The sequence below is a fragment of the Aplysia californica genome, unplaced genomic scaffold, assembly GCF_000002075.1.
Source record: "Aplysia californica isolate F4 #8 unplaced genomic scaffold, AplCal3.0 scaffold00523, whole genome shotgun sequence".
Taxonomy (NCBI): Eukaryota; Metazoa; Mollusca; class Gastropoda; order Aplysiida; family Aplysiidae; genus Aplysia; species Aplysia californica.
The window spans coordinates 260,951-287,153 of record NW_004797793.1 but is presented as its reverse complement, the minus strand read 5'-3'; the positions used below and the strand labels follow the sequence as shown (position 1 = coordinate 287,153).

Genomic DNA, 26,203 nt, shown 5'->3' with positions numbered 1-26,203 from the left:
AGAAACGAAAGACAGCTTCAAAACAAAGATTGTAGCGTCATGCGGACGCTTTTTTTTGGCCGAGTGAACTTTCTTGTCATGTACAATCTTTGACCATAATTATTACTCAATAATTACCATTATTCGATATCTCCTTCTTTCATTATTCGATATCCCATTAGAATCATTACTGGATATTTCTATTACACTGTAAAGTTTCTCCTAGCTTTATGATTATTCGATTCCCCTTAAACCTAGTCATTATTATAGACCACTTTCTGGATAATGTAATCTTGCTATGCTCTAAATGAGAGGCAGTGTGGTGAAATCAGGCACTCGCCAGAATAATGAAAGTGAAGAAACTGGCATTTTCTTACAGGTTTTATAATTTTTATCGAGTGTTTGTTTTTTGGCTCAGCACCTTTCCCACCCATTAAAGAACACATTTCAGTTTGGATTTGACAGAAAAACGTTGTTTAAAGGCATAAAAGAAGTAGGTTATATTTTCAGTTTCCACGGACTCTCAAGCTAAGAGAATAAAGCAACTTTGGCGGCCATTTTCTCGCTAATTTTACCTCTGAAACCAGGTGGCTCCCACGTCCTTCAATGGCCAATATCTTGACTTATACCAACGATAAAGGGATCAAAAGCAAAGCAATAGGATATGTGTTAAGATGATACCAATAACTCCATATGCCCCAAAATAGACGAGCGCCTGATTCCACCACAATGCCGCACAAATACCTCACCAGCACCACCAGCTCAGAATTTTCAGTCAATATTCGATACTTCCCTCAACCAATCAATATTTGATACTTCCATTAACCTATGAATGTTCGATACTCCCCTTAACCAATCAATATTCGATACTCCCCTTAACCAATCAATTCGATATTTCCCTTAACCAATCAATATTAATTTTTGATACTTCCCTTAACGGATCAATATTTGATGTGTTTATTGTCCTGTCATATTTTTTCAATACTTTTTAGCGTTGCATTATTTAATAGTGATAGCTTTCTTCAGGTCTCAGGTCAGATCATCATTTTCATGACATCTAATTAAATTCGTCGTATTATTTTATTATGTTAACCGCAATTCCTTGTCATAAATTGAATGAGGTAAAGTGGAGTGGACCGAGATCATTTTATCTTTCGTACACTTCTATGAAATAACGCCATTTTGTTTATATAGTCAATGTGCAGACATTCAAATTATATTATGGTTTTGCTTAGACTAAATTCACATATTTGTTGTTTCAAAATTATTTTTTTTCTTAAGGCACACAAAGAATCGCAACATTTCCCCTATTTCGAAAAAAAACCTCCTTGCTTGTTTTGTTTTTTCATTATTTATAGCGACTTTTCTGTTGTTCTGTTCATTGTTGTATAGTTGCACCTTTTTAGGTCATTGTCTCCCTTCCCCAAGCATTTATTAAGGGTTGCTGTTGATAAAATACTTCATTGAATCAACTTCATGAATGAGGAGTCCTCTGGTATTGTGACTGGGTGTTCTACCTTCAAAATCAACTATGCTTGGTCCCATAAGTCATCCCACATTTCCTTTGAGATGCGATACGGTATTGTGAAAAAACGTTTAGGCCTAACGATCGGTTAATCTGACTCGTAAAGCAAGGGCTGGAGATGAAGGGAAATAACCGAGGAAAAGGCTCGACCACCACAAGTACTAAAACAAGAACGCCCATACCTCCAGCTCAACATGGTGGGTGGTGTTTTGTTCTTTTTGTTTTTGCTTTTGTTTGTTTTGGGTTTGTTTGTTTTTTGCTCTTTTTTTGCTGCCGTTTATTTGTTTTTTGTTTGTTTTTTGTGTGTATTGCTTTTTTCTGCGTTTTAAAATTTGTTGTTGTTGCTTTTTTTTGGCAAGCGTTAACGGAGAATAAGCAGGAGAGACGGAGAGTTCACACGTAATAATAAATGGGATACTTGGATAAAGGCTCCAGGTTCCATTATTAATCTTTGTAAAGTATTCACCCAAAAGCCATTTCCTCAGTCATTTCCTTTCATCTCTAGCCCTTGCTCCACGAGTCTCATTAAGCGATCGTTTGGCCTTAAGTTTTTTTTTATAACACTTCCTCTCCTCACAAGTAAAATGTTTAAGATTTAAAAGAAACAAAACACAGTTGATTTTGAAGGTAGAACACTCAGTCACAATACAACAGGAGTAATCTTTTATGAAATAAGTAACGGCAACCCGAAATAACTGCTTGAGTAAGGGAAACAATTAACGTTAAAAGTCTTGTTAAACAACAGTAAACAGGAAAAACAGAAAAGCCACTTTAATAAGTGAAAAACAAATCTGGCAAAACTTTTCAATGTCTAAATAGTAGGAAATGTTTCCAACCTTAGTAAGCCCATAGAAAGCACGTTTGTCAAAATGAACAAAATGACTGATAGAAAATATTCTAAGCAAAACCATAATATAATATGATTGTTAGTACACCGACTATATCAACGAATCGAGAAACATGTTCAATGTATAAGACATGAAAGGTGGTCCCTTGTCACTTCACATCACGTCTTGTGCACGCCACTATGGCGGCATTCTGCTAGTTCATTAAACTGGGTGAATATAAAAAAATTTCAAAGAACAAAAAAATCAATCTCCACCACCGAATAACTGGACTTGAATAATGATCAAATAGTAAATATGCATGTCGTTGGTATCGAATCTTTGATCTTAAACGGTGATAACTATAACCATACAATGTTAATAATATTGATAGTTTCAAATTGGCATCGATAATAAAGTTAAAGAGGTATCGAGGTCTAAAAAAACGAAGACCTGATAAAGGGAAATCGAAAATTGACAATATTGATATCGAATACTGGAAAGTTTGATTAATTATCGAATAATAACTTACAATCCCAGGGAGGTATCGAATACGAATGGACGGAACCCTAACCCCTAACCCCTAACCCCTAACCCCTAACCCCTAACCGGTCCATGCAGATTTATACTTGTTATTCTATAACCGGTATGTGGTATGTAAGAAAAATCTAGTCGTATTTGGTCCCAACACTTAAAACTTTATCTTTTTTATCAGAAATTTGCGCGTTTTGACATTAATCAGTTTGCTGAACAACATGGCTGAACAAACGATGGGCAAAAACACCAGTCTTGCTAAAATAATAATCTAGTGACTGCGCAACCTTTTCCTTGTTTGCCCTTCATTTGGTTCGTAATTATAAGAGTCAAATTTGGGGCCAATATGACCTTAGGCAGTATCGAGCGCCGTAAAACTTCTATTAAAACAAAAAAGAGTCAAATTGCGCACTTCACGATGAATCGGAAGTACGTCACAGTAGACAGTCTCGGCTATTATGATACAAGTCTATGGTGCGGTCTTCTACGGGGTGCCCAATACGGCTGGATCGAGCCAATCGCCCGACTCGGTCGCCTGAAACTGAGAGCAAACACGTTTGTTTTTGAGGCGACCGAGTCGGCGGACCCCATCCGTCCTGGGCACTCCGTATTACAAGTAGATTACTTTAAGTCACGACTTCACTTGATCCCCGTGAGGACGCTTGGCTTGTACAGGTAAGTACAGGGCATGAAGTGAGATCAAATTATTATAATAAAAAGTATCACTTCAGAAGAGACACGATCGTAAAAAAAAAGAAAAAAGATGTACATTCTAAAAATTGTATTTTTCACAGCGCCTATTCCCGTGTGCACACAGGTTAAGGCGCAGTACATCAATCAAAGTGCACAACAAAAACTGTGAACAAACATAAACATTTCTGCTGCCAGGGGGTGGATTTTGTCTACCTAGATCTATGGGCATTTTTAGCAATTCTTTGTTGGACATCCGGTTTTCCCAAGTTCATGACGTACTATGGGGACGTTCAAATATAATCTTACCCCTTTTTTGGGGACTTTCTTCGCTTCACCCTGTTGTTTTGAACATTTCACTTTCAGAAATTATCAAGGATCTTCTAAAGAGGGACCCTGAGTAGTTTGAGAATGTTTTTTTTATACCGTTGCTAGAGATTTCTACAGCTGTAGATCTACACATAAAGGGGGGGGGGGGATTAATGAACATAGGATTGGAAGATGGCGGGTTGCACATTTAGTGCTGTGATGCATGCAGAAGGAATGAATTCTTGCGACAAGATTATAATGGACAAGTGCGACAGGGAGCTGGGTGGAAGAGGAATGGAAGAAGAAAATGGTAAGAATTATCATGGTGGGGAGGGGGGTGGGGGACTTCCTTCTCGAAAGAAAAAGATTGGCTAGCACAACTGGAGATAAAATGAGACCAAAAGACTGGGATAAAAAAGGCTAGAGTATCTCAGCAAAAACAAAAAGATGCTCTTGTCAGAATAATAGATATCATTGTGACGAATTCAGTGATGAGGAAAGAGACAGATGTTAACAAAGCATGGAGACTCACATCTGTACAGAGGGCTGACATTTGAAATTCATTGAAAAAAGATGATGTGAGCGAGGGAAGTACTTTCTGGGACTGAAACAAGAGACCAAAGGTCTAGAAAATAAAGCGCATTCAGGCATTTTCAACAACGTAGCTGGCAGTTTACGGAGAAGAGTTTGGTGACATAAAAAATAAATATATCAACTATCGGACTTTGGAACATGATGTGTTAGGAACTGGATGATGAACGAGCAGTCAAACATGAATGCACGTGAGGTCGATGTATCCCCTGTGTTGAGGGGTTCTTCAACCAACAGGTTATTACGACTATCATCACATTACTTTATAGCTCAACTATTTTAGGAAAATTCGATACCCTTTGTAATATATTTTCTATACCATAACAAAGATTCTGTATAACATGATGGTTCTCTCCTATCTTTGAACCAATTATAAAAGTGTCCTCAAAATCTGGTACCGCCATCTTCGAAAAAGCGCCCGCTTTGCGAACAGGGTTATCCTTCTTGTGTGGAAAAAAAAATCAAAGTGATACTAACAAGTTTTGGTATACATTATAATTAAAATTTGGGAAAAACGTCTTTTTAAATGGCTACGCTGACAAAATTCCTCTTCATGTGGAAGGGACGACTGTTTTCTTCGTTTAATTTGGCTTTAAAGCGAGTTTGACTTCTCAAAGCAGTGCATCTGTGTGCGGGAGTTCGTCTCCGAATAGTTCCTGGGTGCTCACCAGAGACGTCGCCGAATATCTTCCTCCGTAGTGTGGGTGACCCTGACGTGAAAACTCAACATTCTTCCACGTGGTGAAACATTGTCAAACCAAAACAGCTGTGTCCTTGCAGTCTAGAGAATTGAATTATAATATCGAGCGAGAGGCGCGAGGTCATTAAATAAAATAAACCCAAAACTGCACACTAAGCGAACCGGGACAGCGGATGCGCAAGGAGGTGCTATTCCCATTCTTCTTCTGGAGAAACGAAAGACAGCTTCAAAACAAAGATTGCAGCGACATCTAAACAAATGCACGGACTTCCTCGCAAACTTTTTTTTGGTCGAGTGAACTATCTTGTCATGTACAATATAATCATTACTCTTTGATTACCAAAATTTGGTATCTCTTTTTGTCATTATCAGATACCTCATTAGAATCATTATTGGATATTTCTGTGGCACAGCAAATATTTGATAGCTCCCTTGTCTAATCAGTATTCGATATTCTAAAACTTCATTACAATTCGAGTTTCCCCTAGCTCTGTGGTTATTCGATTCCGCTTAAATTTAGTCATTTTTATTTATAGACCACTTTCTGGATAATGTAATCTTACTATGCTCTAAATGAGAGGCAGTGTGGTGAAATCGGGCACTCGTCAGAATAATGAAAGTGAAGAAACTGGCATTTTCTTACAGATTTTAGAATTTTTATCGAGTGTTTGTTTTTTGGCTCAGCACCTTTCACACCCATTAAAGAACACATTTCAGTTTGGATTTGACAGAAAAACGTTGTTTAAAGGTATAAAAGAAGTAGGTTATATTTTCAGTTTCCACGGACTCTCAAGCTACGAGAATAAAGCAACTTTGGCGGCCATTTTCTCGCTAATTTTACCTCTGAAACCAGGTGGCTACCACGTCCTTCAATGGCCAATATCTTGACTTATACCAACGATAAAGGGATCAAAAGCAAAGCAATAGGATAGGTGTTAAGATGATACCAATAACTCCATATGCTCCAAAATAGACGAGCGCCTGATTCCACCACAATGCGCACAAATACCTCACCAGCACCACCAGCTCAGAATTTTCAGTCAATATTCGATACTTCCCTTAACCAATCAATATTCGATACTTCCATTAACCTATAAATGTTCGATACTCCCCTTAACCAATCAATATTCGATACTCCCCTTAACCAATCATTATTCGATATTTCCCTTAACCAATCAATATTAATTTTTGATACTTCCCTTAACGGATCAATATTTGATGTGTTTATTGTCCTGTCATATTTTTTCAATACTTTTTAGCGTGACATTATTTAATAGTGATAGCTTTCTTCAGGTCTCAGGTCAGATCATCATTTTCATGACATCTAATTAAATTCGTCGTATTATTTTATTATGTTAACCGCAATTCCTTGTCATAAATTGAATGAGGTAAAATGAAGTGGACCGAGATCATTTTATCTTTCGTACACTTCTATGAAATAACGCCATTTTGTTTATATAGTCAATGTGCAGACATTCAAATTATACTATGGTTTTGCTTAGACTAAATTCACATATTTGTTGTTTCAAAATTATTTTTTTTCCCTAAGGCACACAAAGAATCGCAACATTTCCCCTATTTCGAAAAAAAACCCTCCTTGCTTGTTTTGTTTTTTCATTATTTATAGCGACTTTTCTGTTGTTCTGTTCATTGTTGTATAGTTGCACCTTTTTAGGTCATTGTCTCCCTTCCCCAAGCATTAATTTATTAAGGGTTGCTGTTGATAAATACTTAATTGAATCTACTTCATGAAAGAGGAGTCCTCTGGTATTGTGACTGGGTGTTCTACCTTCAAAATCAACTACGCTTGATCCCGTAAGTCATCCCACATTTCAGTTGAGGCGATACGTTATTGTGGAAAAACGTGTAGGTCTAACGATCAGTTAATCTGACTCGTGAAGCAAGGGCTGGAGACGAAGGGAAATAACCGAGGAAAAGGCTCGACCACCACAAGTACTAAAACAAGAACGCCCATACCTCCAGCTCAACATGGTGGGTGGTGTTTTGTTCTTTTTGTTTTTGCTTTTGTTTGTTTCGGGTTTGTTTGTTTTTTGCTCTTTTTTTGCTGTCGTTTATTTGTTTTTTGTTTGTTTCTTGTGTGTATTGCTTTTTTCTGCGTTTTAAAATTTGTTGTTGTTGCTTTTTTTGGCAAGCGTTAACGGAGAATAAGCAGGAGAGACGGAGAGTTCACACGTAATAATTAATGGGATACTTGGATAGGGGTTCCAGGTTCCATTATTAATCTTTGTAAAGTATTCACTCAAAAGCCATTTTCTCAGTCAATTTCTTTCATCTCTAGCCCTTGCTCCACGAGTCTCATTAACCGATCGTTTGGCCTTAAGTTTTTTTTATAACACTTCCTCTCCTCACAAGTAAAATGTTTAAGATTTAAAAGAAACAAAACACAGTTGATTTTGAAGGTAGAACACTCAGTCACAATACTACAGGAGTCATTTTTTATGAAGTAAGTAACGGCAACCCGAAATAACTGCTTGAGTAAGGGAAACAATTAACGTTAAAAGTCTTGTTAAACAACAGTAAACAGGGAAAACAGAAAAGCCACTTTAATAAGTGAAAAACAAATCTGGCAAAACTTTTCAATGTCTAAATAGTAGGAAATGTTTCCAACCTTAGTAAGCCAATAGAAAGCACTTTTGTCAAAATGAACAAAATGACTGATAGAAAATATTCTAAGCAAAACCATAATATAATATGATTGTTAGTACACCGACTATATCAACGAATCGAGAAACATGTATAACGTATAAGACATGATAGGTGGTCCCTTGTCCCTTCACTTCACCTCATGTGCACGCCACTATGGCGGCATTCTGCTAGTTCATTAAACTGGGTGAATATAAAAAAATGTCAAAGAGGAAAAAAATCAATCTCCACCACCACCCCCCTTTCGCCATCCAATAGTCGAATAACTAGACTTGAATAATTATCAAATAGTAAATATGCATGTCGTTGGTATCGAATCTTTGATCTTAAACGGTGATAACTATAACCATACAATGTTAATAATATTGATAGTTTCAAATTGGCATCGATTAAAGTTAAAGAGGTATCGAGGTCAAACAAACAAAGACCTGATAAAGGGGAGTCGAATATTGACAATATTGATATCGAATACTGGAAAGTTTGATTAATTATCGAATAATAACTTACAATCCCAGGGAGGTATCGAATAAGAATGGAAGGTACCCTAACCCCTAACCCCTAACCCGTAACCCGTAACCCGTCCATGCAGATTTATACTTGTTATTCTATAACCGGTATGTGGTATGTAAGAAAAATCTAGTCGTATTTGGTCCCAACACTTAAAACTTTATCTTTTTTATCAGAAATTTGCGCGTTTTGACATTAATCAGTTTGCTGAACAACATGGCTGAACAAACGATGGGCAAAAACACCAGTCTTGCTAAAATAATAATCTAGTGACTGCGCAACCTTTTCCTTGTTTGCCCTTCATTTGGTTCGTAATTATAAGAGTCAAATTTGGGGCCAATATGACCTTAGGCAGTATCGAGCGCCGTAAAACTTCTATTAAAACAAAAAAGAGTCAAATTGCGCACTTCACGATGAATCGGAAGTACGTCACAGTAGACAGTCTCGGCTATTATGATACAAGTCTATGGTGCGGTCTTCTACGGGGTGCCCAATACGGCTGGATCGAGCCAATCGCCCGACTCGGTCGCCTGAAACTGAGAGCAAACACGTTTGTTTTTGAGGCGACCGAGTCGGCGGACCCCATCCGTCCTGGGCACTCCGTATTACAAGTAGATTACTTTAAGTCACGACTTCACTTGATCCCCGTGAGGACGCTTGGCTTGTACAGGTAAGTACAGGGCATGAAGTGAGATCAAATTATTATAATAAAAAGTATCACTTCAGAAGAGACACGATCGTAAAAAAAAAGAAAAAAGATGTACATTCTAAAAATTGTATTTTTCACAGCGCCTATTCCCGTGTGCACACAGGTTAAGGCGCAGTACATCAATCAAAGTGCACAACAAAAACTGTGAACAAACATAAACAAAACTAACAAACAACAACAGCAGCAGCACTCAAAAAAAAAAATCCAAAACCACCCCAAAACAAACAAATAAATAAATCAACCACCCCCCAAGTAAAAAGAAAAACCCAACAAAAAACCCACCCCCTCCCCCAAAATAAACAACCAATAAAAAAAAGACCCTAAAAATCTAACCCCAAAACAAAAACTAAAAACAAAAACAACAACAACAAAAAACAAACAAAACAACCACTGGTGCTCTCTATTAAGTGAGCAACACCCTGCTCTTGAGCCACGGTTATTTTCCTTCTTCCTTCGCCAAATTGCTTCATCGGTAAAGTTGGACGCATTTAACCCTATCCGTACGCCTGGGGTCATTTTGTACCCCCTGGGGTTGTATTCTTCACATTTTAGAATACTTCTAGTACGAAGATCTCTTTAAAACTTTCAGTATTTCTCAAAAAATCATTTTGACAGACTGCTATGTATGCAAAGCGTACGATCGGATTAACGAGTAAATTTCCTCTTAGGAAAGTGGTGGCACAGAGTTCTACTTCTTGTCACGACATCCCGTGATCCCCTTGAGGACGCTGGGCTTGTACAGGTAAGTACAGGGCATGCAGTGAGATCAAATTATTATAATAAAAAGTATCACTTCAGAACAGACACGATCACAAAAAAAGAAAGTAAATTTTAAAAAGTGTATTTTTCACAGCGCCTACTCCAGTGTGTACACACAGGTTAAGGCGCAGTACATCACCCAACGTACACAGCAATAACTGTGAACAAACATGAACAAAACAAACAAACAAAACAGTCAAACAAAACAATAACAGCAGCAGTATAAAAAAAAAAAAAAAACCCAACAAGAACAAACAAACAAATAAACAAACCAAAAAAAACCAAAAGCAAGAACCCCCCAAAAACAAACAAACAAACAAAACAAACAACAACAACCAGAAAAATAAACCAACAACAAACACCCTCACCAAAAACAAACAAACAAACAAAAAAGACCCTAAATAATCTAACCACAAAAACAAAAACTAAAAACAATAACAACAAAAACAAACAAACAAAACCACCACTGGCGGTCTTAACTGTGCACCGCCCTGCTCCTGAGCCAAGCTTATTTTCCTTCTTCCTTCACCACGTTGTTTCGTCGATAACGTTGGACGCATTTAACCCTTCTATCCGTACGTCGTGTTTTACTATCGTGTCCATACGACGTGGGGAACTCTGTGCCACCACTTAACCCTATCCGTACGTCGTCTTTTACTATCGTGTCCATACGACGTGGGGAACTCTGTGCCACCACTTAACCCTATCCGTACGTCGTGTTTTACTATCGTATCCATACAACGTGGGGAACTCTGTGCCACCATTTAACCCTATCCGTACGTGGTGTTTTACTATCATTTCCATACGACGTGGGGAACTCTGTGCCACCACTTTCCAAAGAGGAAATTTACTCGTACGCTTTGCATAGCAGTCTGTTAAATTGATTTTTTGAGAAATAGTAAAAGTTTCAAAGAGATTTTCGAATTAGAAATATTCTAAAATGTGAAGAATACAACCCTGGGGGTACAAAATGACCCCAGGGCGTACAGATAAGGTTAAAATAATAATGATAATGGTAGATAGCATTTGTGTAGCATAAATCCCAGCTCAACAGCAAGCTCTTTGCGCTTTACAATCTCTACTATTACCCCGATAGACCTGAGAAACAACCTCAACTTCCTGGGAAGCATGCCGTGCAAGCGGCCATTTATAGGCGCCAAAACACTAACATACTGACACGATCTTTCGCTGTCTATGGCCGGGTACCCATTCCCACTTGAGCGAAGTGAGGAACATTCGTGTGAAGTGCCTTTCCCAAGGACACAAAGTCGGGCCGTTGGATCGAACCCCCGGACCCGCATTTTTTCCACAGCGTCGGTCGTCTGGAAGAGAAGTAGGCCCTACACACGTGCTGGGAAAGCAGTAGGGTCACCAATAATTGTGTGGTGTGCTGAAATAATGAGTTACTTCTTGCAATCCACAAATGGAGACGTTGGCCAAAAATCGACTCCAGGGTCAAACGTGTAGATTTTCTATTGATGCCACATTCTTTTATCATTTCGTACTTATAAACTGTACAATCTTCACCTATAAGCGCGATGTATCTATTTCAATACGGCTTAAATCCGATAAGTAACTAATTTTGTCAGCACACTTCACGAATAGTTCTTTGAGGTATAATGGTTTTCTTCTTCTTTTTAAAAAATTTTCAACGAAAAGATATGATAGTATACTCTATAACATTGAGTGCCTCTATAGCAAGACAATAATTCCATGGCCATGCGAATGACAGAGGAATTTCATGGAAGGAAGAGTGGTGTTTATATTCATTTCAAAATCCCAAAGCCCAGTTCACAGGGAAGTCGTGAATCCCACACTTTTTCGAAAAAATGACCATCTACGGTAAAAAAAATGTACTACAGTATTGTTTCTAAAAGTTACTAAGCTAGATTTATTCCTTAAGTTTATGTCTTGAACGCCAAATGACGGAGAAAATCAGTTTTTTTCCTCTCCCGTAAAATTTGCTTCGTGCGGAATTAACGATTTCATCACGCGACCGACGTGAGTTAAAAGTGAAAAGACGTTCTTCAAATTTTTATGAGGCAGCCTATAATAGTACATGTAAATATTATGTTACAGGTCCCCTTTCAGGGCAGTGCTACGGACTAAAGTTGTCTTTAGGCCATTCCGAAAGGGGGAATATTAAACATGTTCTTATGTATAGTAGAATTGTAAATGGGCTGATTTATCAATGCCCTGCTCATATTGTGCCGGAACAACATAGGGGGGAACTGCTGCTGCAGTTTCTTTCCTCATCCTTACTATCGTCATTTTTCCGTACTTCTTTTGTATGTTTGTCACTCTCTTGTGAACTGCTATTTCCGGGGTGCCTCGATAGTTGAAGCAGACTTTGTGCTGTTGAGGCTAGAGAGGTGAAGAGAGTAAGTCTTATTCCCGGTTTGGACTTCTCTGTAGTTGACATCCACCCCATGGCGCTCATATGACCTTATGCAGTCGCGAGCGTCGTAAAGCCTAACTAAAACAAAAACACAAGATTATACAAACCTTGGCAAGTTGCATCAGTTCCAAGACCAGGAAACCAGAATCCCTTGTGACAAATCGAACGATTTCTTTTCGTTTTCGTCCATATGGTCAAGATATTGATACCCTAAGACCAGTTGACCAGTTGCCCATGTTTGCACTCGTCTTTCAGTTCAACAATGACATGAAGAACAATTCTTGACAGTTTTCGCTTTTTGTAACATGGTTCAAACAACGCTTTATTCTTGCCCAGCCGAGATCCTAATCATGACATGCAAAAGGTGAAACCTTTAACCTTCCATCTCCACAAGAATTCTTTTTCAAATTATCAAAACAAAACTGGGCCATTCGTATTTGAGCAGCCGTGATGTCAATCAAATGCCAGTCTTGATTAAAGTTTTATCTAAAAGAAAACTTGCCAAAGGAGACTAATTTTTTTCTGTGTGAAACTTGCGATAGGAAGGCAGTTTTTTTTTTACTCTTTAAAGATTCATTTTTTTTTCATAAGATCAGGGGTGTGGCTGAAAGACAGCAGTAAGAAGGAGCCAAGGAGTAGCAGTAGAAAGGCTGCAAAAAGAGTCACGAGCCCAGAAGAGGGGGCAAAGGAGGTGAGGGGGTGGGGGCAGAAAGACGAGACGAAAGCAGACGACAGAACATTGCTATAGAGCAGGAAAGGAGGTGAAAGGAGACAATTTTAGAGAAGAAGAATTTTCGTTGCTATCCAGATTCGAACCCGGGACCTTTGAATGAGAGGCGAACTCCTCAACCTCTAGGCCACGAGAGCCCCCGCTCTACTTATTGCTCCATGCTACAAACAGCATAGTTGTAGGATAAGTAGGACAATGCCATGCCATCATTTTTACGAAAAGACAATTTTGGGGCATTTTTGTAATCAAAATGAAATCTGAATCTGCATACACTCTTGATCGAAAGAAATTAAACACTGAACAGGTCAACAGGCTCCACTGTGGTGGGTTCCTTATGTCGACGATGGAAAAATCCCGCTTTCCCATCGGCTGTAAATAATCAACGGAATTGGAGATTTTCTCCTTCTGATCAGTGTTTGTGTATGGGGGCTCTCGTGGCCTAGAGGTTAAGGTGTTGACCTCTCATTCAAAGGTCCCGGGTTCGAATCCGGGTAGCGACCGAAACATTTTCTTGGCTAAAATTGTCTATTTTCACCTCTTTTCCTGCTCTCTAGCAATATTCTGTCGTCTGCTTTCGTCTCCTCTTTCTGCCCCCACCCCTTCACCTCCTTTGCCCCCTCCTATGGGCTCCTGACTCTTTCTCTAGCCTTTCTACTGCTACTCCTTGACTCCTTCTTACAGCTGTCTTTCTGCCTCACCCTCGATCTTCTGGTAGGAAAGATCTACACCTAGCCTTCTAGGACGTTAAAGATCCCCTGGTGGTCTAAAATCGCTAAGAGTAGGCTTCGGCCGCCACCCGGGCAAAAATCAAAATTTCCTACCAACTAAAAGTATTAGGTGTGTCCCGCGCGCTCATATGACTTTATGCAGTTGTGAGCGCCGTAAAACCCTCTACTATTTTTTGTATAGTGTAAAGCGCATAGAGCCTGCTGCTGAGCGGGGATATGCGCTATACAAATGCTATCTATTATTATTATTATTTTTTTTTTTTTTAAGTGTTAGTGTAGACACACTTTTGTGTTCACCGATACAAACTGATGACCTGCTTTATGTAGTATGTTTTTAAAATGGAACTAGACACAGTTTGACTTTTTCCGTTACAACAGATAACGTAACGTTTTGAAAGTTAAACAAACGACGCTGGGACAAGCGCAGGTGCCTGGAAGAGACGAACAGGGAGATTAAATAACTTTTCCCATTTCAAAACTTGACGTTGCATATTTTGCGTGCAGACTGTACTGGGATTTGTTACACGCCCCCTCCCCCACCAAGGGCAAAGCTACTGACTGAAGTAGTTGTCTTTAGATCATTCTCAAAACGGGTGGGGGGGGGGGGGGTGGAGGGATATTAACTTGTTCGTATGCACAGTACAATTTTAAATGTGGCTGATTTATCAATGTCATGCTCAGACTGTGCCGGAACAACATGGGGGGAACTGCTGCTTTTTCTTTCCTCATTCTTGCTATCGTCATTTTCCTCTACTTCTTTTGTATGTTTGTCACTCTCTTGTGAACTGCTATTTCCGGGGTGCCTTGATAGTCCAAAAGCAGACTTTGTGCTGTTGAGGCTAGAGAGGTGAGCAGAGTAAGTCTGATTCCCTGTTTGGACTTCTCGGTTGACATCCACCCCTTTGCGCTCATGTGACCTTATGCAGTTGCTAGCGCTGTAAAACCTAAGTAAAACAACTACAGATTTATTACATTTCTGCTGCCAGGGGATGGATTTTGCCTACCTAGATCTACGGGCATTTTTAGCAATTCTTTGTTGACCGATTGCTCTGGGATAGAGAGGACCGTGCAGTTAGACAAAAACCAAATACCACCACCACCAACAACAACAATAACCCCAGTCATGAAATTGCGATCATACCAAGAACGCAAGTCGGATACTACTACATGTATATTAAATCAGAAAACGGACAACCGAGTGGTGCAGACAGACATATTTCTGTGGTAAATAATGTGGTTCAGACATATCGCTACCTCAGAATTACAAAGTTCTGTCTGCTCAGTATCTAGTTTTGAGAAATTTGACGTCAAAGATATAAAGTTTCATTCACAACGTGTCAAGCTTTTTTTCGAGTGCAATTCTTTGAATATCTTGACAACTACTCCGAATAATCTTACAATTTTGATAGAGCAGATAGAACATTTTGGTCTTTGATCTCATGGTCTTAGAGTGACTTAAAAACGGCCAAAATGTCAGATAGAAATTTGTAATTCTGAGGTAGCGATATGGTGGCTCTGAGACAAGGACAGGGCGTCTCCTCAGTCCGCCCCCCACCTTCCCCCCCCCCCGTCCAGACACTCTCCCAACAAACCAGCGTTATCAGACAGGTCCACATGTATCTAGGTTATGACCGATTTACGACAAGGACTCTCAGTGTTTGCGAACGTTCTTTTTTGCATAAAATTGCAATGCTGTAATTTCTAAAGCGTATTGTGTCAAACTCAGTCCCCCCCCCGCCACCCCCCCTCGAGAAGTGCTATTTACTGAAGTTGTCTAATCAATATTTGATATTCTAAAACTTCATTACTATTCGAGTTTCCCCTAGCTCTGTGGTTATTCGATTCCGCTTAAATCTAGTCATTTTTATTTATAGACCACTTTCTGGATAATGTAATCTAACTATGCTCTAAATGAGAGGCAGTGTGGTGAAATCAGGCACTCGTCAGAATAATGAAAGTGAAGAAACTGGCATTTTCTTACAGATTTTAGAATTTTTATCGAGTGTTTGTTTTTTGGCTCAGCCCCTTTCCCCCCCATTAAAGAACACATTTCACATTTTTTAAACAGAAAAACGTTGTTTAAAGGCATAAAAGAAGTAGGTTATATTTTCAGTTTCCACGGACTCTCAAGCTACGAGAATAAAGCAACTTTGGCGGCCATTTTCTCGCTAATTTTACCTCTGAAACCAGGTGGCTCCCACGTCCTTCAATGGCCAATATCTTGACTTATACCAACGATAAAGGGATCAAAAGCAAAGCAATAGGATAGGATGATACCAATAACTCCATATACCCCAAAATAGACGAGCGCCTGATTCCACCACAATGCCGCACAAATACTTCACCAGCACCACCAGCTCAGAATTTTCAGTCAATATTCGATACTTCCCTTAACCTATCAATGTTCGATACTCCCCTTAACCAATCAATATTCGATACTCCCCTTAACCAATCTTTATTCGATATTTCCCTTAACCAATCAATATTAATTTTTGATACTTCCCTTAACGGATCAATATTTGATGTGTTTATTGTCCTGTCATATTTTTTCAATACTTTTTAGCGTTGCATTATTTAATAGTGATAGCTTTCTTCAGGTCTCAGGTCAGATCATCATTTTCATGACATCTAATTAAATTCGTCGTATTATGTTATTATGTTAACCGCAATTCCTTGTCATGAATTTGAATGAGGTAAAGTGAAGTGGACCGAGATCATTTTATCTTTCTTACACTTCTATGAAATAACGCCATTTTGTTTATATAGTCAATGTGCAGACATTCAAATTATACTATGGTTTTGCTTAGACTAAATTCACTTATTTGTTGTTTTAAAAACTTTTTTTTTTCTTAAGGCACACAAAGAATCGCAACATTTCCCCTATTTCGAAAAAAAACCTCCTTGCTTGTTTTGTTTTTTCATTATTTATAGCGACTTTTCTGTTGTTCCGTTCATTGTTGTATAGTTGCAACATTTTAGGTCATTGTCTCCCTTCCCCAAGCATTTATTAAGGGTTGCTGTTGATGAAATACTTCATTGAATCAACTTCATGAATGAGGAGTCCTCTGGTATTGTGACTGGGAGTTCTACCTTCAAAATCAACTACGCTTGGTCCCGTAAGTCATCCCACATTTCAGTTGAGGCGATACGTTATTGTGAAAAAATGTGTAGGTCTAACGATCAGTTAATCTGACTCGTGAAGCAAGGGCTGGAGATGAAGGGAAATAACCGAGGAAAAGGCTCGACCACCACAAGTACTAAAACAAGAACGCCCATATCTCCAGCTCAACATGGTGGGTGGTGTTTTGTTCTTTTTGTTTTTGCTTTTGTTTGTTTTGGGTTTGTTTGTTTTTTGCCCTTTTTTTGCTGCCGTTTATTTGTTTTTTGTTTGTTTTTTGTGTGTATTGCTTTTTTCTGCGTTTTAAAATTTGTTGTTGTTGCTTTTTTGGCAAGCGTTAACGGAGAATAGGCAGGAGAGACGGAGAGTTCACACGTAATAATAAATGGGATACTTGGATAGGGGCTCCAGGTTCCATTATTAATCTTTGTAAAGTATTCACCCAAAAGCCATTTCCTCAGTCATTTTCTTTCATCTCTAGCCTTTGCTCCACGAGTCTCATTAACCGATCGTTTGGCCTTAAGTTTTTTTTTAATAACACTTCCTCTCCTCACAAGTAAAATGTTTAAGATTTAAAAGAAACAAAACACAGTTAATTTTGAAGGTAGAACACTCAGTCACAATACTACAGGAGTCATTTTTTATGAAGTAAGTAACGGCAACCCGAAATAACTGCTTGAGTAAGGGAAACAATTAACGTTAAAAGTCTTGTTAAACAACAGTAAACAGTAAAAACAGAAAAGCCACTTTAATAAGTGAAAAACAAATCTGGCAAAACTTTTCAATGTCTAAATAGTAGGAAATGTTTCCAACCTTAGTAAGCCAATAGAAAGCACGTTTGTCAAAATGAACAAAATGACTGATAGAAAATATTCTAAGCAAAACCATAATATAATATGATTGTTAGTACACCGACTATATCAACGAATCGAGAAACATGTATAATGTATAAGACATGTTAGGTGGTCCCTTGTCCCTACACTTCACCTCTTGTGCACGCCACTATGGCGGCATTCTGCTAGTTCATTAAACTGGGTGAATATAAAAAAATTTCAAAGAGCAAAAGAAATCAATCTCCACCCCCCCCCTTTTCGCCATCCAATAATCGAATAACTAGACTTGAATAATTATCAAATAGTAAATATGCATGTCGTTGGTATCGAATCTTTGATCTTAAACGGTGATAACTATAACCATACAATGTTAATAATATTGATAGTTTCAAATTGGCATCGATTAAAGTTAAAGAGGTATCGAGGTCTAAAAAAACGAAGACCTGATAAAGGGAAATCGAATATTGACAATATTGATATCGAATACTGGAAAGTTTGATTAATTATCGAATAATAACTTACAATCCCAGGGAGGTATCGAATACGAATGGAAGGAACCCTAACCCCTAACCCCTAACCCCTAACCCGTAACCCGTAACCCGTAACCCGTAACCCGTAACCCCTAACCCCTAACCCCTAACCCCTAACCGGTCCATGCAGATTTATACTTGTTATTCTATAACAATCTAGATCTAGTCGTATTTGGTCCCAACACTTAAAACTTTATCTTTTTTATCAGAAATTTGCGCGTTTTGACAATAATCAGTTTGCTGAACAACATGGCTGAACAAACGATGGGCAAAAACACCAGTCTCGCTAAAATAATAATCTAGTGTCTGCGCAACCTTTTCCTTGTTTGCCCTTCATTTGGTTCGTAATTATAAGAGTCAAATTTGGCGCCAATATGACCTTAGGCAGTATCGAGCGTAGTAAAACTTCTATCAAAACAAAAAAGAGTCAAATTGCGCACTTCACGATGAACCGGAAGTACGTCACAGTAGACAGTCTCGACTATTATGATACAAGTCTATGGTGCGGTCTTATACGGGGTGCCCACTACGGCTGGACGAGCCAATCGCCCGACTCGGTCGCCTGAAACTGAGAGCAAACACGTTTGTTTTTGAGGCGACCGAGTCGGCTGACCCCATCTGTCCTGGGCAGTCCGTATTACAAGTAGGTTACTTTAAATCACGACTTCACTTGATCCCCTTGAGGACGCTGGGCTTGTACAGGTAAGTACAGGGCATGCGATGAGATCATATTATAATAAAAAGTATCACTTCAGAACAGACACGATCACAAAATAAAAAGAATGTACATTCTAAAAAGTGTAATTTTCACAGCGCCTATTCCCGTGTGCACACAGGTTAAGGTGCAGTACATCAATCAAAGTGCACAACAAAAACTGTGAACAAACATAAACAAAACTAACAAACAACAACAGCAGCAGCACCCAAAAATAAATCCAAAACCACCCCCAAACAAACAAATAAATAAACCAACCGCCCCCCAAATAAAAAGAAAAACCCAACAACCCCCCCCCCCCCACCCCCTCCCCCAAAATTAAAAAAGAAAAAAAGACCCTAAAATTCTAACCCCAAAACAAAAGCTGAAAACAAAAACAAAAACAACAAAAAAACAAACAAAACCACCACTGGTGCTCTCCATTAAGAGTGTAACGCCCTGCTCTTGAGCCACGGTTATTTTCCTTCTTCCTTCGCCACGTCGTTTCCTCGATAACTTTGGAAGCATTTAACCCTCTACGTACGCCTGGGGTCATTTTGTACCCCCAGGGGTTGTATTCTTCACATTTTAGAATACTTCTAGTACGAAGATCTCTTTGAAACTTTCAGTATTTCTCCAAAAAAATATTTGACAGACTGCTATGCATGCAAAGCGTACGATCGGATTAACGAGTAAATTTCCTCTTAGGAAAGTGGTGGCACAGAGTTCTACTTCTTGTCACGACATCCCGTGATCCCCTTGAGGACGCTGGGCTTGTACAGGTAAGTACAGGGCATGCAGTGAGATCAAATTATTATAATAAAAAGTATCACTTCAGAGCAGACACGATCACAAAAAAAGAAAGTAAATTTTAAAAAGTGTATTTTTTACAGCGCCTATTCCAGTGTGTACACACAGGTTAAGGCGCAGTACATCACCCAACGTACACAGCAATAACTGTGAACAAACATGAACAAAACAAACAAACAAAACAGTCAAACAAAACAATAACAGCAGCAGTATAAAAAACAACAAAAACCCCAACAAGAACAAACAAACAAATAAACAAACCAAAAAACCCCCAAAGCAAGAACCCCCCAAAAACAAACAAACAAACAAAACAAACAACAACAACCTGAAAAATAAACCAACAACAAACACCCTCCCCAAAAACAAACAAACAAACAAAAAGACCCTAAATAATCTAACCACAAAAACAAACACTAAAAACAATAACAACAAAAACAAACAAACAAAACCACCACTGGCGGTCTTAACTGTGCACCGCCCTGCTCCTGAGCCAAGCTTATTTTCCTTCTTCCTTCACCACGTTGTTTCGTCGATAACGTTGGACGCATTTAACCCTTCTATCCGTACGTCGTGTTTTACTATCGTGTCCATACGACGTGGGGAACTCTGTGCCACCACTTAACCCTATCCGTACGTCGTCTTTTACTATCGTGTCCATACGACGTGGGGAACTCTGTGCCACCACTTAACCCTATCCGTACGTTGTGTTTTACTGTCGTATCCATACAACGTGGGGAACTCTGTGCCACCATTTAACCCTATCCGTACGTGGTGTTTTACTATCATTTCCATACGACGTGGGGAACTCTGCCACCACTTTCCAAAGAGGAAATTTACTCGTGCGCTTTGCATAGCAGTCTGTTAAATTGATTTTTTGAGAAATACTAAAAGTTTCAAAGAGATTTTCGAATTAGAAATATTCTAAAATGTGAAGAATACAACCCCGGGGGTACAATATGACCCCAGGGCATACAGATAAGGTTAAAATAATAATGATAATGGTAGATAGCATTTGTGTAGCATAAATCCCAGCTCAACAGCAAGCTCTATGCGCTTTACAATCTCTTGTTTAGTTTGTTTAGTATAGGGTTTTACGGCGCTCGCAACTGCATAGGTCATATGAGCGCGCGGGACACACCTAATATTTTTCAGTTGGTAGTAAATTTGGAATTTTGCCCGGGTGGCGGCCGAAGCCTACTCTTGTCGATTTTAGACCACCAAGGGATCTTTAACGTGCGCAACTTGCACACGGGCCCTCCGAGATTTTTCGCCCTTGTCCGAGAAGGCTAGGTGTAGATCTTTCCTACCAGAAGATCAGGGGTGTGGCAGAAAGACAGCAGTTAGGAGGAGCCAAGGAGTAGCAGTAGAAAGGCTGCAGAAAGAGCCAGGAGCCCAGAGGAGGGGGCAAAGGAGGTGAGGGGGTGGGGGCAGAAAGTGGAAATGAAAGCAGACAACAGAACATTGTTAGAGATCAGGAAAGGATGGGAAAGGAGACAATTTTAGAGAAGAAAATTTTTTGGTCGCTACCCGGAATCGAACCCGGGACCTTTGAATGAGAGGCCAACACCTTAACCTCTAGGCCACGAGAGCCCCCTTACAATCTCTACTATTACCCCGATAGACCTGAGAAACAACCTCAACTTCCTGGGAAGCATGCCGTGCAAGCGGCCATTTATAGGCGCCAAAACACTAACATACTGACACGATCTTTCGCTGTCTATGGCCGGGTACCCATTCCCACTTGAGCGAAGTGAGGAACATTCGTGTGAAGTGCCTTTCCCAAGGACACAAAGTCGGGCCGTTGATCGAACCCACTGACCCGCATTTTTTCCACAGCGTCGGTCGTCTGGAAGAGAAGTAGGCCCTACACACGTGCTGGGAAAGTAGTATGGTCACCAATAATTGTGTGGCGTGCTGAAATAATGAGTTACTTCTTGCAATCCACAAATGGAGACGTTGGCCAAAAATCGACGTCAGGGTCAAACGAGTAGATTTTCTATTGATGCCACATTCTTTTATCATTTCGTACTTATAAACCGTACAATCTTCACCTATAAGCGCGATGTATCTATTTCAATACGGCTTAAATCCGAGAAGTAACTAATTTTGTCAGCACACTTCACGAATAGTTCTTTGAGGTATAATGGTTTTCTTCTTCTTTTTTAAAAATTTTAAACGAAAAGATATGGTAGTATACTCTATAACATTGAGTGCCTCTATAGCAAGACAATAATTCCATGGCTATGCGAATGACAGAGGAATGTCATGGAAGGAAGAGTGGTGTTTATATTCATTTCAAAATCCCAAAGCCCAGTTCACAGGGAAGTCGTGAATCCCACACTTTTTCGAAAAAATGACCATCTACGGTAAAAAGAATGTACTACAGTATTGTTTCTAAAAGTTACTAAGCTAGATTTATTCCTTAAGTTTATGTCTTGAACGCCAAATGACTGAGAAAATCAGGTTTTTTTTCCTCTCCCGTAAAATTTGCTTCGTGCGGAATTCACGATTTCATCACGCGACCGACGTGAGTTAAAAAAAGTGAAAAGACGTTCTTCAAATTTTTATCAAGCAGCCTATAACAGTACATGTAAATATTATGTTACAGGTCCCCTTTCAGGGCAGTGCTACGGACTAAAGTTGTCTTTAGGTCATTCCAAAAGGGGGAATATTAAACATGTTCTTATGCATAGTAGAATTGTAAATGGGCTGATTTATCAATGTCCTGCTCATACTGTGCCGGAACAACATAGGGGGAACTGCTGCTGCAGTTTCTTTCCTCATCCTTACTATCGTCATTTTTCCGTACTTCTTTTGTATGTTTGTCACTCTCTTGTGAACTGCTATTTCCGGGGTGCCTCGATAGTTGAAGCAGACTTTGTGCTGTTGAGGCTAGAGAGGTGAAGAGAGTAAGTCTTATTCCCGGTTTGGACTTCTCTGTAGTTGACATCCACCCCATGGCGCTCACATGACCTTATGCAGTCGCGAGCGTCGTAAAACCTAACTAAAACAAAAACACAAGATTATACAAACCTTGGCAAGTTGCATCAGTTCCAAGACCAGGAAACCAGAATCCCTTGTGACAAATCGAACGATTTCTTTTCGTTTTCGTCCATATGGTCAAGATATTGATACCCTAAGACCAGTTGACCCGTTGCCCAGGTTTGCACTCGTCTTTCAGTTCAACATTGACATGAAGTAAAATTCTTGACAGTTTTCGCTTTTGTAACATTGTTCAAACAACTCTTTATTCTTGCACAGCCGAGATCCTAATCATGACATGCAAAAGATGAAACCTTTAACATTCCATCTCCACAAGAATTCTTTTTCAAACTATCAAAACAAAACTGGGCCATTCGTATTTGAGCAGCCGTGATGTCAATCAAATGCCAGTCTCGATTAAAGTTTTATCTGAAAGAAAACTTGCCAAGGGAGACTAATTTTTTTCTGTGTGAAACTTGCGATAGGAAGGCAGGTTTTTTTTAAAATTCTTTAAAGATTCATTTTTTTTCATAAGATCAGGGGTGTGGCTGAAAGACAGCAGTAAGAAGGAGCCAAGGAGTAGCAGTAGAAAGGCTGCAAAAAAGAGTCAGGAGCCCAGAGGAGGGAGCAAAGGAGGTGTGGGGGTGGGAGCAGAAAGTGGAGGCGAAAGCAGACGACAGAACATTGCTATAGAGCAGGAAAGGAGGTCAAAGGAGACAATTTTAGAGAAGAAAATTTTTCGTTGCTATCCAGTTTCGAACCTGGGACCTATTGAATGAGAGGCGAACACCTGAGAGGTGAACACCTCAACCTCTAGGCCACGAGAGCCCCGCCCACCTACTGCTCCGTGCTACAAACAGAATAGTTGTAGGATAAGCAGGACATTGCCATGACATCATTATTACGAAAATAACTTTTTAGGGCAATTTTTATAATCGAAATGAAATCTGAATCTGCATACACTCTAGATCGAAAGAAAATAAAAAACTGAACAGGTCAACAGGCTCCACTGTGGTGGGTTCCTTATGTCGACGATGGAAAAATCCCGCTTTCCCATCGGCTGTAAATAATCAACGGAATTGGAGTTTTTCTCCTTCTGGTCAGTGTTAGTGTATGGGGGCTCTCGTGGCCTAGAGGTTAAGGTGTTGACCTCTCATTCAAAGGTCCTGGGTTCGAATCCAGGTAGCGACCGAAAAATTTTCTTCTCTAAAATTGTCTCTTTTCACCTCCTTTCCTGCTCTCTAGCAATATTCTGTCTTCTGCTTTCGTCTTCTCTTTCTGTCCCCACCCCCTCACCCCCTCTGCCACCTCCTCTGGGCTCCTGACTCTTTCTGCAGCCTTTCTACTGCTACTCCTTGACTCCTTCTTACAGCTGTCTTTTTGCCACACCCCTGATCTTCTGGTAGGAAAGATCTACATCTAGCCTTCTCGGACAAGGGCGAAAAATCTCGGAGGGCCCGTGTGCAAGTTGTGCACGTTAAAGATCCCTTGGTGGTCTAAAATCGCTAAGAGTAGGCTTCGGCCGCCACCCGGGCAAAAATCAAAATTTCCTACCAACTAAAAGTATTAGGTGTGTCCCGCGCGCTCAAATGACCTTATGCAGTTGCGAGCGCCGTAAAACCCTCTACTATTAAAAAAACAAGTGTTAGTGTAGACACACTTTTGTGTTCACCAATACAAACTGATGACCTGCTTTATGTAGTACGTTTTTAAAATGGAACTAGACACAGTTTGGCGTTTTCCGTTACAACAGATAACATAACGTTTTGAAAGTTAAACAAACGACGCTGGGACAAGCGCAGGTGCCCGGAAGAGGCAAACAGGGAGATTAAATAACTTTTCCCATTTCAAAACTTGACGTTGCATATTTTGCGTGCAGACTCCATTAGATTTGTTACACGCCCCACCCCCACCCACCCCCTCTTTCCCCCATCAAGGGCAGAGGTACTGACTGAATTGACTTTAGGCCATTCCCAAAGGGGGGTGGGGGGGGGGGGAGGGATATTAACTTGTTCGTATGCACAGTACCATTTTAAATGGAGCTGATTTATCCATGTCATGCTCATACTGTGCCAGAACAACATAGGGTGAACTGCTGCTTTTTCTTTCCTCATCCTTACAATCGTCATTTTCCTCTACTTCTTTTGTGTGTTTGTCACTCTCGTGTGAACTGCTATTTCCGGGGTGCCTTGATAGTCGAAGCAGACTTTTTGCTGTTGAGGCTAGAGAGGTGAGCAGAGTAAGCCCGATTCCCCGTTTGGACTTCTCTGTAGTTGACATCCACTCCTCGGCGCTCATATAACCTTATACAGTTGCGAGCGCCGTAAAAGCTTACTAAAAATGATTATAGATTTATTACATTTCTGCTGCCAGGGGATGGATTTTGCCTACCTAGATCTATGGGCATTTTTAGCAATTCTTTGTGGACCGATTGCTCTGGGATAGAGAGGACCGTGCAGTTGCACAAAAACCAAATACCACCACCACCACCACCAACAATAACCCCAGTCATGAAACTGCGATCATATCAAGACAGCAGGTTGAATACTACATGTATACTAAATCAGAAAACTGACAACCGAGTGGTGCAGACAGACATTTTTCTGTCGTAAATCATGTGGTTCAGACCTATCGCAACCTCAGACTTACTATCTGCTCAGTACCTAGTTTTGAGAAATTTGACGTCAAAGATGTAAAGTTTCATTCACAACGTGTCAAGCTTTTTTTCGAGTGCAATTCTTTGAATATCTTGACAACTACTCCGAATAATCTTACAATTTTGATAGAGCAGATAGAACATTTTGGTCTTTGACCTCATGGTCTTAGAGTGACATAAAAACGGCCAAAATGTCAGATAGAAATTTGTAATTCTGAGGTAGCGATATGGTGGCTCTGAGACAAGGACAGGGCGTCTCCCCAGTCCACCCCCCACCTCCCCCCCCGTCCAGACACTCTCCCAACAAACCAGCGTTATCAGACAGGTCCACATGTATCTAGGTTATGACCGATTTACGACAAGGACTCTCAGTGTTTGCGAACGTTCTTTTTTGCATAAAATTGCAATGCTGTAATTTCTAAAGCGTATTGTGTCAAACTCAGTGGCCCCCCCCGCCACCCCCCCCCTCGAGAAGTGCTATTTACTGAAGTTGTCTTTAGGCCATATCACTCTCTTGTGAACTGCTATTTCCGGGGAGCCTTGATAGTCAAAGCTTACGTTAGTGCTGTTAAAGCTAGAGAGGTGAGCAGAGTAAGCCTGATTCTCCGTCTAGACTTCTCTGTTGACATCCACCCCTTGGCGCTCATATGATCCTATGCAGTTGCGAGCGCCGTAAAACCTTACTAAAACTACAGTCGAACCTGCCCTGACGGCCACCTCTATAAGACGGCCACCCGTGCAAACGGCCACTTTCCATTCCCCCCTTGCGTTTGTTCTATCTAATTTAACTGTGTAAAACGGGCACCTCTCCAACGCGGCTCGGCCACCATATTTTAACACACAACCCCTACCACACCAAGCAATAACACCTGTCTAAGACGGCCACCTTAGTGACTCCATTACGTTTTGTCATAAATTGTGCTTTGGCCCCTG

General features: G+C 40.0%; 1 protein-coding gene across 1 annotated transcript in view; it reads left to right on the top strand.

Annotated features, from left to right (window-relative positions):
- Positions 1-4,053: 4,053 nt before the first annotated feature.
- The window catches only part of LOC118478381 (solute carrier family 22 member 7-like), a 50,434-nt gene continuing 28,284 nt past the window's right edge, over positions 4,054-26,203 (top strand). Inside the window, exon 1 of the mRNA XM_035971861.1 lies at positions 4,054-4,171. Within this exon, the coding sequence (XP_035827754.1) occupies positions 4,054-4,171 (118 nt within the window). The remainder of the gene's footprint in view (positions 4,172-26,203) is intronic.